Below are 13,580 nucleotides of genomic sequence, written 5' to 3'. Positions count from 1 at the left end.
AATTTATATATAATATTATAATATTAATATTAAATTATAATTAATATAATATTAAGCATATGGCTTGAGAGCTAGTTTGGTGTAGTGGTTAAGGCTTCAGGCTAGAAACCAAGAGACTGTGAGTTCCAGTCTCACCTTAGGCATGAAAGCCAACTGGGTGACTACGGGCTCTCTCTGCCCATGACGTCAGGCTCAGGCGACAAACTGGTCAGTTAATTCCTGTTGCAATCAATGGATAAACATTTGGTTGATCCCAAAAAAACAGACCCTGCCCTTGTGGAAAAATGCTAGGAAGAAAAAAAAATTAAGTGTATGGCTTACCAGTCTATGTAAAAGAAATATAATTATAAAAATGGAAGCTCCAATGATTCACATAAACATTAGTTTTTAATATGTACCTGTTGTGCCTTTTTATTAGTTTAACTGAACATATGACCAATGGAATATTAAAATGAGAGCCAGTTGGTGTAGTGGTTAAGACATCAGGCTAAAAAACAAGAGACCGAGTTTTAGTCCTGTCTTAGGCCCAAAGCCAATTGGGTGACTTTGGGCCAGTCACTTTCTCTCAACCCTAGGAAGGAGGCAATGGCAAACCACTTCTGAAAAGCCTCGCCAAGAAAACTGCAGGGATTTGTCTAGACAGTCTCTGAGAATCGGACACGATTCAATGGATAAAAAAAGAAAAAAAATATTAAAACAATACTTTGGAATGATCAAACCAGCAGTTGTACTGATACTTTTATGGAATATGGATGTAGGGTTTTTTTTTCTATTAAAGACAAAAACCACACTGAATTAGCACAGAAGGGATGAAAATGAAAGTGTTTAATTTTGTCTGCATCCTTTTTTAGGACAGAGCCCACAATTCATCTGGTACCAGAACTATGTACCTGGACAACAAAGATGATGGTGTAATCGCCAGAAAAATAGATATGGAATTGGCCCAGGCCCTGGACTCCCACCAACTGGGTGTGCTTGGAGATGGAGCAGCAAAGCCAATTTCCTGCAATGTCAGCAAGCTGAAGCTCTTGAAGGAGATGGTGATCGGTCAGGGAGAGTCACATCAACCCTATCCAAGCATTGCACAAGGGCCAGGCCAATGTATTACTTTGGGGAAAGATTTCGGCCCTCTCACTATGCAACAGAGGTAAGAAACCCAAGAGGAAACTAAATAGATCCTTTTCCTTTTGATGCATTTGTTCTTTGGCTCAGGAATCCACACATGTTTTATTTAATATCTTCCTACAATTATAGCGACTGGGAAAAAAGCTTAGTTGAGAAACTGTAACAGATAATTGCTGCAAAGGGATGGTCTCTCAGCAGGTTTCAGAACTAATACATATTTTTATAGCAGCTCAGTGAGCAAACTCTTTTTGTGCCTCTGTTTTCAAACACCTTCTTGTCTTTCTTGGCTTTTTATTTAAACAAAACATTCACAGGACACAAAAAAAACTTTATACGGATAAAATTATACCAAAATTGTTAAAAATGGTTAAATTGAAAGTTTATACAGGACCCAGTTTCTGTAATTATGGGTGATCATTCAGGTGATAAAAGTAAGGCATGAAGCTGCAGTTATGATAGTAGGAACAGTGTTTGTTTATTATTCATTTCATTAGTTGGGGTGATGAGTGCGTAAAAAATAATTTGATGCCATCAAGTGAGACACACATATACAAGAATATCCCAAACCACTTTGCTTTTGCCTCATTTATTTATTTAAGAAATTTATCTGGCCGCCCAACTCACTCATGGTGCCTCTGGGCAGCTTACAAAAATAAAATCCCAAATACAAAACTCACTACACCCCCACCCCCCGGCAGCAACAATACAATTCAAATAAACCACTTGATGGGCTCCGCATCAACCTGGGACCCCCAGGCTTGCTGGCAAAACCGTATCTTCACGGCCTTTCTGAAGAGTATTAAGGTGGGGGCCAATCTTTGCAGGGATGATGTTCCACAGGGAGGGATCCACCACAGAGATTGCCCTTCTTTTTGGTCCCACTAGATGGACCTCTTTAGCTTTAGCAGGTTTTGTTCGTAGCGTACTGGATTGTTTTTATTGTGATCTTGTATTGTTGCTTAATTTCATTGGTCTCAGATATATATGGCAACTTTTGAAGGATTTCCTGAGAGTTACTTCTAGAAGTTTCAGAAACCAGCAGCAGAAAAGATCATTCTTGATTTTTGTTTCTTCATGTTCAGTAACATGGAAATGATATTGATTGATCATTGAATGAATGAATGATTGATTGCATTTATATCTTGCTTTTTCTCCTGGCATTCAATATGGCATCCAGGCATGGGACCTTGTGACCTTACATATTTTGCTAAGTATAACTTCCATCAACCCTTCCTTGCATGGCTAACAGTGAATGATTATGGAAGTTGAACAATATCAATGTAAGTTCATTTTTAGGGCATACATAATATTCCCTCTCCGCTATTTTGTCTTAACAAAAATGCAGTGAAATGGGCTAGGCTGAGAGATAGTGACTATCCCAAATCCCATGAGCTTCATGGCTGAGTAAAGATTTAAACGTATATATTTTTACTCCTTACAATCTTCTGCCCAGTATTCCACACTGGCTCACATGTTGCATTACCCCAAAGCATGACATAGTGTGACATGTCTGTCACGACTTCAGTCCAAGACATTGTTGTTTTTGTTATAGACCATTTTTACTAAAATTTTCTTCTCTTCTGTACTTAGCTGGGAAGAAGCATAGTACAGAAATGAAATTTGGCCTCACTGCAGAAGAAAGACATGGACCTTCTATAGTTGGGCCTTGGTTTCTCATGGCACTAATGGTGCAGAGACCCATCTCAGCTGGATTCTTAACACCACACAATGGAAGGGATAAGCTACTCTGCTGCAAGAGACATAAGAGATACTGTAAACAAAGGGGAGGATCCTGATTTAGATCAGGCCACTGCAGGCATAAACCAGCATGATAAATATGTGGTTTCAAGGCAGACAGTCTCCCTTCAGTTCCTGACATCTCCACGTGAGGTGTCACATAGCTGGTGATATAAAAGAACTTTCCCTGCTTTAGACCATGGAGACAGATTAAATAACTTCAGACAAATAATCTGTCATGCGTACCTTTTATTTAGTGCATTATATATTCACCGAATTTACTTATACAAGATTTGGCCTTTGCCACTAGCTTCCAAGGCTTGAAGGGAGTAGAATGATGTCATAAATTCATCTGTCAGGTGAGAGAGTTAAATCCAATTGTAAACAGAGTGTGTTTCTTCAGATACTAGTTTTACCCCTTTATTTAATATCAGTAAACAATTTATTTAATATCTTTCTGTAACAAAAGAAACAGGAATTAAGCTTATGCTTAGGATAGGAAGCCACTATGGATAATACTCTGTGGAGAGATACTCAACAGCAACTTCTACAGCATCTCTATCTCTTGTTACAGTTGCTATGGGGACATGTTTGTTTTCTGCTGCATCGTCCATTATCCTTATTGGCTTTTTAAAATTTAAATATAGTACTCACAAAGTCCAGGAAAAACATACTTATACTGATAAGGTCGTACTTAAATTGACAAAGTACAATTTCATATATCTGGACTAAGAGAACAAACTGTAATTCCTGACCTGTTATTTGTGATAGACATAAGTGATACAAAAACTGTTTTTAACAGGGAGAAATGTTTTCACTCATTCAAGGTGACTGTCAGTGAGAATAGCTTTCCCAACCCATGTTGGCTACCTCTGGAATTCCAACAAGCATGGTCAGTGCTGGCTGAGAATTCTGGGAACTGTAGTCCCTACACATCTAGAGGGTACCAGATTGGAGAAGGCTGATTTAGGAAGATGAAAATACTGAATGTCCCCTGGACCAATAAATACTTCTGAAATTGAATTGGAGCCATTTTATGTCCTCAGAATTGACTGATACAAGACACTACTGAAAGGGAAACTCTCAAATCCTTTGTCATGGTCCTTGGCCAAATTTTTATAAGTTGGAAGACATAAGGGCAGAAGAAAATAATTAATAAGCAAATCATACAGAAATTAACATAAGATAAACCAGAAAACAATATGAAACAATATGAAAGCTAAAGCAAAACGTTAAAATACTGACATACGATACTCAAATACAAGTTAAAGCAATTTAATAAAAAAGTGAAATCATAGAGTGCTAAAATACCAGACTATAAAATACTAAAATTGTAGACTACTAAAATACTAAGATATTGAAATCCTAAAATATTACTCAACTATCCTTAGAGCATCCTTTTTCTCTCCATCCTATCTTGCCTTCTCTTCTGTCTAATACTCCCTTGTTGGGCGGATCATCAGAAGCTAATATAGTTTATATCTTTATGAACATATCTGTAAAAAGAGGTGTATAAACAAATATGCAATACTGATTCCACCACTTCTATTCCACAGGGCAGAGTTTTTTGCAGAGGGGAAGATTTGTTTAGGGAACAGTTATGAACATGCAAGAGTAAATCTCTTTGGTGTTTAAAAAGACTAAGCTGCTATAAGCATCCTTTTATTTTATGAAGTCTGCTCCTCAGAAACTACATTTCTGGAAATTCTGCCACAAACAATTTGCCTGCCTTTATCAAGGGACTTCTGTTTTGGTGCATCCTTTGCTTTTTTGTTCCCCATTACTAGTAGTTTCAATGAAAGGGGGGAGCTGCTTCTGTCACACGGGGAATGAGGATGCTAGAAAAATAGGTGTGGAATTCACAGATGGAAAGTGTCATCTCTCTGTGAATTCTTAGGAAAGTAATAGACTGCTTTAGCCTCTCTGAGAGTGAGGATTAAGCTCAACCAACCAACCAACCAGTGTCCTGTTGAAGATTCTCATCTACCTTGGACTCCATACTTTTTTTAGAGTTCTCACTCTCCAAAGTGGGAGAAGTGATGGAAACGGGTTCTCCCACATCTAAAGGCAGAAGTCAAATCACTTGTCCAGCTATCTTTTCTACCTGCTGCATTTTTATCCAGTTTTATTTCACCTTTCCCTTCCCTTCCCAGTGCAACTACTCATTTCCCACACTCTGTCTGTAGTCAGGTATAACATTCTTCCTAGTAGACTGGCTCTTTGAACCTCTCCAGACAAAGGAGAGGACTGTAAGGTTTGAGTTTGACTCTGACTCTGACTCCGAAAACGAAGCTTATGCTGAGCCAGAAGGGGAAAACAAAACTCATTTGGAAGGAATTGAGGAATTAGAAACCAGGAGTGACTCAGCAGAGTGGGAAAATGTGGAGATGCTGATTGGGCAAAAACCAGAGGGAGGTTCAACTCTTCCAATCAGTGCTCATGAGAAGAGAGCTGAGAAGCGAGCAAAGCAAGGCATCCCGATTGGCTACAGAGGAGAAATGGCATGAAAAGGCACCAGTGCAAGGAGCAAACTGCCAGAGACAACCGATTCACTGAGTGAACAGCTTCTTCTTGAGAGTCCTTGTCAGAGCCCAGAGCCTTGCCTGTAGCCAACACGGAATCAGTGCCAGCTCCTTCTATCAATGCAGACTTACCTCCTCTGCATGCCATTCCAGCCAAGTCCAGCCTTGCCTCTAGTTCCAAGCCTCATCTTGCCATTCCAGCCAAGCCCAGCCTTGCTTCCAGTTCTGACCCTTGTCTTGTCATTCCAGCCAAGTCCAGCCTTGCATCCAGTACCAAGCCTCGTTCTGCTGCTCCAGCCAAGTCCAGCCTTGCCTCCAGTTCCAAGCCTCATCTTGTCACTCCAGCCAAGCCCTGCCTTGCCCCCAGATCCGAGCCTTGTCTTGCCGCTCCAGTAGAGTCAGCCTTTCCTCAAGAACCGGCCTTTCCTCATTGCTCTAGCAGAGCCTTGCCCTGCCTCCGTCACTGAACCTAGTCTTCTCTCTGTGCTGCACCCTGCAGTTGAGCCTCAAGCTTCCTCCTTGCCACACGCCTTAGCCACACCCAGTCTTGCTGCCTCATTGAGAGGGTTAGCTGAGTTCTGTCTTGCTGTGCTGCCATGAACTCCTGCTACTCCAGATCCTGCAGGCTTGCCTTGTTTCCATCCTTTGCCTGGGTGAACTTGAGTGAACATTACTGCCTGATCTATGGACTTTTATTTATTGTAAATAGTTGTTGGTAAATAAAGGACTTCTATTTATATCCTGCCTGGCAGCCTCTTAGTCCAAATAGGACAAAGACCAGAGATCACTGACAAGTGCTCCTCACAAAGAGACCACAAGATAGCGATCTCTGGCAAGTTTTGAGCCCTGGGAGATGAGGGAATAGCCATCTTGCTCAAACTGTGGTTGGCACCTTTGAAAGGGCCCTAAGTTTGCATACTTCCTTTTCTAATCACCTTTGTAAATTGCTTATTAACTACTTTACAGCTATTAAAAACCTTTGGAGTGACAAATCTGAAAACACTGGGTAAGTCTGCCTTCAATCCTCAGTGAAAGAAAATTTTAACTACAAGCTTAAGAACTTAATTATAAAAAAAAACACAGCAGAAGACTGATTTTAGAAAGCCACAAACGGACTAAGGCTCCAGATAAATTTGAAATAAGATTTGGAATTAATTATAAAGAATATTTCCCATGGGAAAATGCTTTTGTTTTGATTAAAAAAAACATAATAAGATAAGATTTTAAAAATTGGACACCAGAGGGAACTAAAGATTTCAGTTAAAGGAGAAGAACACATAAACTTGACTAACACTTACAGAATGGTACAAATTATTCTAACACTGGAATATTGAAAGACACTTTTGAAAAATGGAGTCAGAAATTAATATTAACAATGTCAATAGCAATATCTGCCTCTATGCAGGGCCGCAACTGGGGGGGGGGGCAACCGGGGCATGTGCCCTGGGCGCTGCGCTGGTGGGGTGCCAAAATGAGTGCTGGGGGGGTGCCAAAATGGGTCCGGAATCCATGTTTGACCCGGGTGACAGAGACCCTAGTTGCGGCCCTGCCTCTATGGATAGACTGTATCTAAAAGATGTTATGGAAGACGATCAAGTTTACCTGACAAGACAGAGACTGAGTTGAAAATGGACTTACAAATGATGGGCTACAATAATGACATGTAAAAATATGTTACACTGAACATACAAAAGAAACTGGCTGATGTTTTAATAATTAAAAGGGACATATAAACAATAAACCCAAGAGAGTGACCTGGATAATTTTTCTATATTGGATTTACAAAAGAGATTTTTTAAAGCTTTGAAGAATCTTGTGAGAAGGGACAAAAGAAAAAAATGAAAAAAAAATCAAGTTCTACAACATTATTTGAATGGACTATACATTAGGATTGTTAGAAGTAAAAGGAAGGAATATAAAGTTAGTTTATTTGATCAAGGTTAAAATATATATGTTGTTATTTCTGGTAACAACAGAATGGACTTTTATTGACACCAAGACTGAAATGATGACACTTTATGGATTTGTTCATAGATAAGAGATGGGATATGGGAAGAAGAGATCATTTGTTGTAATTTAAGAGGCGGTGAAAAGTTACTAAAATTATTTGTACCTGTGATGAAGGTTGAGAGTCACTTCTTTATATATTCCTTTTCTTTTTCTTTACTACATTCTTTTCTTTTTTTCTTTCTATTCTTTATGTCTTTCCTATTTTTTCCCTTTGTACCTTTTATTTTTTCTTTCTATTTTTCTATCTTTCTTTTAGTTAGTATTAGTTTTTACTATTATAATTATAATCTTTAATAAAATTACTTGAAAAAAAAGGAAAAAGGATACATGAGTTTTTATGTATTTCTGTGTGTATGTAAGAGAAGATGGTTTATTTAGTGCAGGTTGGGGAGTATATTAATGACATGCCTTATATTTCAGCCAGTTCATTTTAATCAGTAGTTTATATTACTTTAGTAATTTTATTAATTTTGCTTTGGACATCACTTCTGGCTAGCTTGCATTTACAAATATGCCCATATGTACAGATATATAAATAAAGGTGTCATATATTCATGTTTATCAGAATAAAACACTTCCAGGCCTGCTTCAGTAAGAATTGGCAATTCTAGGTTGAACAAATAGGGAAGAGTGATCTTGCACAGGGCTTTAATCCCACCACTCCAATCTATGATTTTAGTTTTGGAGGGTTTGTCTTAATTTTGTGGTCACCTTCCTTTTGAGTAAATGAAATATTTCATTTGAGGCATTTGAATGGAATTTGACCCTAATCCTATGTGTCATTGCCCTGTATTATTGGCTTTTTAAGTAGTTACACGCAAATACTCAACTTTCTTGAATAGCATTTGCTGAATGTTTTTCTGATTTGACCTCTTGCTCATTTTGTGTCCTTTGCTTGCGTACTTGCATTTGTTCAACGTTCCATTTTAAAAGCTCCAAACATGCATTTGTAAAGAAAAGAACATAATAATCTCAAGGTAGTTTGCAGAAACAAATTGCTTGCTTCTGGGGTCTTGGAGAGGACTTTCTACTGTTTTGATTCATCTGTTTGCTGAGCCTATTTGTTCCTTGCACCTGATTTGTTCTTCTTTGTATACATATAAATACTCTGCCAGCTCTGCCCATGGAGCTCATGCAGGCACAGCTGCTCAGTCCGCTATTTCTCACTGGAAGCCCGCAAGATGGGATTCTTGAAGGCTTTCTAGTTTCTTACAGTGGCCTAACAATGCAAGATGTATTCTAACAGTAATGGAAGGTAGTCCTACCTCCATCTTTAAATAGGCAGCAGGGGTGCCCTGTGGGAGGCTCAAGATCTTCCTTATCAACTTGTTTTGGATTACTTCCAATTGGGCAATGACCTTCTTATCCTACCCCGAGTCTCAGCTTCACACAGCATCTAGGCTATCACCTTGCTCTGGAATATTTTAAAAGCAGGGGCTACCAATTGCTCTCCTTTAGAATAGAAAAATGTCAGAATAGCACCTTCTGTGTGCTGGGCAGTTGCCAAGACAGTAGATAAGTGTGCTTTCCATAAAAGGGACTTATGAAAGGTGATGCCCAGGTATTTAAAACAGGGAAAATCACTACTATTCTACTGAATATGATTGTTTTATGGTTGTGGAATGCTGAGCTAAACAATAGGGTTTGACTGATACCAAGCCACTTTATGTGTGAGCTCCCTAGAGGTAGCTGTCTGTGCCAGTCAAAGTCTGAATGCTCAGTTTGATTACTTATGTAAATATTCCAGGAAATCACTTCCCTCCATTTTCATATATAAGGGAAACTGTTACCATTGTGTTTGTACACTATTCTTTATATAGTACAATACCCCTAAAAGAATATGTCACCTTAAATTAGTTCATCCTTTCCAAGTTCTTAGGATGATCACTTCACCCTCTGTTGTTAATGTATAAGTGATTTTAATTTTTTTAAAATTTTACTGCCTCCCTTCTCTGCACCCTCAGAAGTTAATATTTCTAAGAATATAGGCAGAAACAGTATCTCATCCAATTATGCTGCTAACATGATGTGAGCATCAATCCTTTTTAGGATTTTATTGACAGCTGTTTCATCATGTAACCTTCTTAGAGTGAATAGCATGAACCTGATTTTAATTACTATTATGATTGATAATAGAACCAGTAAAGCTAAAATTGGGTGGGAGGTAAGGAAGTGAAATTGGAAAAATAGATTTCTCTTCACTTGTTACTTGTATTGATGTTAATTTTATGAAAGTATCTGATTTCATGTTACTCAGAATATGTAGATTCGATCAGAATTACCATATCTTATGGATTTTTTCAGTCTCTCTTAAAATGAAAGTTTATATACTGGCAGAAGGTATTGCCTTGCAGGATAGAAAATGCATTAGTGTTGGTTTCCTACAAGTGCTGCATTATTTTTATTACAACAGTACATGGTTGATCTAAAAATAGTTGGGTTAAAAGCTTGCTGACATTTGACCAAATAAGCTGGGCTAATTAAAAAGATTTACTTACTGTACATATGCCTTGCCTGGAATCACTAAAGGAGAGGATGGATTTTTCTGTTTTTTTAAAATTATTAGGTTTTGCTCACAGTTTTCATTGCATTGAGGAATGCAATAGCTATGCCCCAAATCTGACTAAATATATATGGGGGAAAATCAGATCAAGTTTATTACTAAGGCCAGATACAATCAAAATATCTATCAATCTATATATATCTAGAAATACACACACACACACATACAGACCAATCTGAGCACAGCCTGGGTTGACTACAGGAAAGCCTACGCTCAATGCCATACACATAGATCTGTGAATGCCTGGCACTATACAAAGTCAACAGGGCACTAAGGACCTTCCTCAAGAACTCAATGGGACTGGAAGTCAACTCAAAACAGCTCACACAAGTGGCCATCAAGTGCGGCATATACCAAGGGGATGCACCATCCCTGCTGCTGTTCTGAATAGGCTTGAACCCCCTCAGCCAGATTATCACAAGGACTGAATACGAATACAAGTTCAAGAATGGAACTACCATCAGCCACATACATACATACATACATACATACATACATACATACATACATACATAATTCCCTTCTCACCCCTATGGTTGGTACATGTCTTCCTCAGCCTTGGGTCTTCTACCAGACGCCTGGGAGTTTGAGGGTTCTGCACAGTATCTTAGCTGTTCCTAGCATTACACTTTTCTGGACAGAGAGCTCTGATGTTGCTCCTGGGATCTGTTGGAGCCACTCTCCCAGCTTAGGAGTCACAGCCCCGAGTGCCCCTACCACCACTGGAACCACTTTGGCCTTCACTTTCCACATCATCTCTAGTTCCTCCTTCAGGCCCTGGTACTTCTCCAGCTTCTCATACACCTTCTTCCTGATGTTGCTGTCACTTGGCACCACCACATCTATCACCACCGCTGTCTTTTGGTCCTTGTCTACCACCACGATGTCTGGTTGATTGGCCAGGACCTGTCTGCTGTCTGGATCTGGAAGTCCCACAGGATCTTAGCCCTGTCATTCTCCATGACCTTCTGTGGAATCTTCCATCTGGACTTGGGAGGGTCTAGCCCATACACTGTGCAGATGTTCCTGTACACAATGCCAGCTACTTGGTTGTGCGTTCAGTGTCTGCTGTTCCTGCCTGCATCTTACACCCTGCCACTATGCGTTGGACTGTCTTTGAGGCCTCTCTGCACAGTCGGCACCTTGGGTCATGTTTAGTGTGTATAGACTCCTGCTTCTATGGATGTGGTGCTTAGTCCCTGTTCTTGTGCTGCTATGATCAGTGCCTCAGTGCTGTCTTTTAGTCCAGCCCTTCCCAGCCACTGGTAGGATTTCCCAAGGTCAGCCACCTCAGCTATCTGTCAATGATACATCCCATGCAGAGTCTTGTCTTGCCATGGCACTTCCTCTGCTTGATCTTCCTTCCATGTCTGCTGCTGCCGCAGGCATTCTCTCAGCAACTCATATGTGTGTGTGTGTGTGTGTATCACATAAAGCAAGAAACATAGGAAATGTTAATATACTATATGGATTAACAATGATTCTTCCATACATATAGAGTGGTGCTTAAAAGTTTGTGAACCCTTTTGAATTTTCAATACTTCTGCATAAACGTGACCTAAAATGGGATCTGTTCTCCACATGAGTCCTAAATCTAGATAAAGAGAATGCTAGAAAACTAGAGAAATTAAAAAAATGAGTCAAAAACATTATACTTGTTCATTTAATTAATGAGGAAATGATCCAAATATGTTACTGTATGTATTATCCTGATTTATTTTGTCAACTAACTGATAACACCTAGGGGATGGGAACTCAGGCAGAATCACCTAGGAATTCATGGCTTTGCTGGACCTGGTTTGTTGGCTTTCCCTTGCTTTCAGTTTGAGATAGTATTATTTGTAACAGAGATGGGTTACTTGTGCTCAGCTTAATTTTTTTATGCACCCAAAGACCTCTTGTTCCTTTATACATTAGGCCTCATGGCTGCTTCAAGGAGAACAATAGAATGACTGCTAGAAAGACACGCATCTGGAGGCTCAACTGCAGGATAAAAGAGGAAAAGTAGTGTAACATTCTTTGAAAGATGTTATAGGGAATCCAACATGGAAAGAGAATGGCGGAAAATCTGTCAGTGTGGCAAATCCAGTTTTCACATTGCGGAACTGATCTTGTGGGTGTAAAAAAAATGGGAGCAAAAAACCTCTTTGTTTTTGTTGTCACATTTTATAACACTGAATCCTTGCTTGGCTAACTTCCCTATTATTCTATAAATAAACTCCACACACTAGGGACCAATATCATATTGAATCTATCTGGTGTTTAGTCTCCATTCTATCTGGCTTCTTTAGCTGACTATTCAAGGGCTTTCAGATATTAATTAGATTTGTGTCACTGATACTAGAGACATGACATTAAAGCAGTCACCAGTGATTTAGATCAACATTTTGTGTCTCTTCTGAGCATATCGTTGTTGGCATCAAATTATTCAAGAAACTGTGTGTCTCACATTCAACTTTTAAATCCTTTTTTAAAGTTCTGCAAAGTAATTGCATATTTATGCATCTCAGCATACAACCAATATCCAGTAAGACATTCCTCATAAATCTGGGCTGTTGGCCCAGCTATGCAACATTTGACCCACCAAACCTTCTGCAAGGAACGGATGATGCTTGTCAAGCACTTGATAACCTGTTTTTGCTGACCCAAAGCAGGCCAAGATACGCAGGGGAGCTTTTTTTGTGTGCATGTAGCACTGTGATGATAGACTTGCTAGGCAGTAGACATATTGCAAAAAATACAGTGTAGTCAATATCTGTTCTGTTTAAAATGAGCACAGAATGCAAAATAAGTAGGAGATGTTAGAAAGGTCAGTGCTTTTCACAATCTAGAGCATCACAGTAGAGGGTTCTGCTTATGCCTCATACATTTTTAGAAATATGTTAATTCTCCACAGTCATGCATATCTGTTCAGAAATAAAGCTTAGAAATCAAATGGGTGCCTATTCATTGATATACTCCGAAAATCCCCATTTCAGGCAGAGAACATTCACCACTCCTAGCCTCCAGGCAGCTAGATACCAATCAGTTTGCAAGTTCCATTAATTTCCCAGAGAATGCCCATTCACTAGGCAATTTTGCAAGCCCAGCTTCATTTTCCTTTCTAAGCCTATGCCTTTCCCTAAATGAAAATCAGTCAACATTTTGGTTGTGCCTATTGTGTGAACCCAGCCTTTGTGGTTTGTAAAGTATGATTACATGTTGTATGTGGTCTAAACTCAGCCAGTTTTGCTTATTTAGTAAATGGTGGTTGAATAAAATAATGATGTGACGCAAAGTATGAAGGCACAGGGCCATTTAACTCCAGCAAAGTTTCTATATTGTCTACTCTCAATTCATACCTTGGTTCCAATTCCAGGGGTGCTTGCAGAATTTAGGATGGCTCAAAAGGATTTGAAATGGTTGCTGTCTTGATTTTTTCTTTCCACTAGATTAGCTGCCCTTGAATCCAACATAATTATCTTCTATGGGTTGTAATAGCATATTTTATGCATCTAAGCATCCAGTAAGACATTCTTCATAAATCCGGATTAATGGTCTGTATCAGTTTGGCATTTGACCCACCAAACCTTTCACGGGTAGTGGATAATGCTTGTCAATCTTAGCTAAAGTTGGGAATTTCC

At 39.2% G+C, this 13,580-nt stretch overlaps 1 protein-coding gene across 1 annotated transcript in view; it reads left to right on the top strand.

Annotated features, from left to right (window-relative positions):
- Positions 1–884: 884 nt before the first annotated feature.
- Positions 885–13,580, top strand: part of OCA2 (OCA2 melanosomal transmembrane protein) — a 188,332-nt gene continuing 175,636 nt past the window's right edge. Inside the window, exon 1 of the mRNA XM_063304410.1 lies at positions 885–1,147. Within this exon, the coding sequence (XP_063160480.1) occupies positions 885–1,147 (263 nt within the window). The remainder of the gene's footprint in view (positions 1,148–13,580) is intronic.

The sequence above is a fragment of the Candoia aspera genome, chromosome 5 (assembly GCF_035149785.1).
Source record: "Candoia aspera isolate rCanAsp1 chromosome 5, rCanAsp1.hap2, whole genome shotgun sequence".
NCBI lineage: Eukaryota > Metazoa > Chordata > Lepidosauria > Squamata > Boidae > Candoia > Candoia aspera.
Note: the sequence above shows the minus strand (reverse complement) of the source record. Positions and strands in the feature narration are given on the sequence as shown.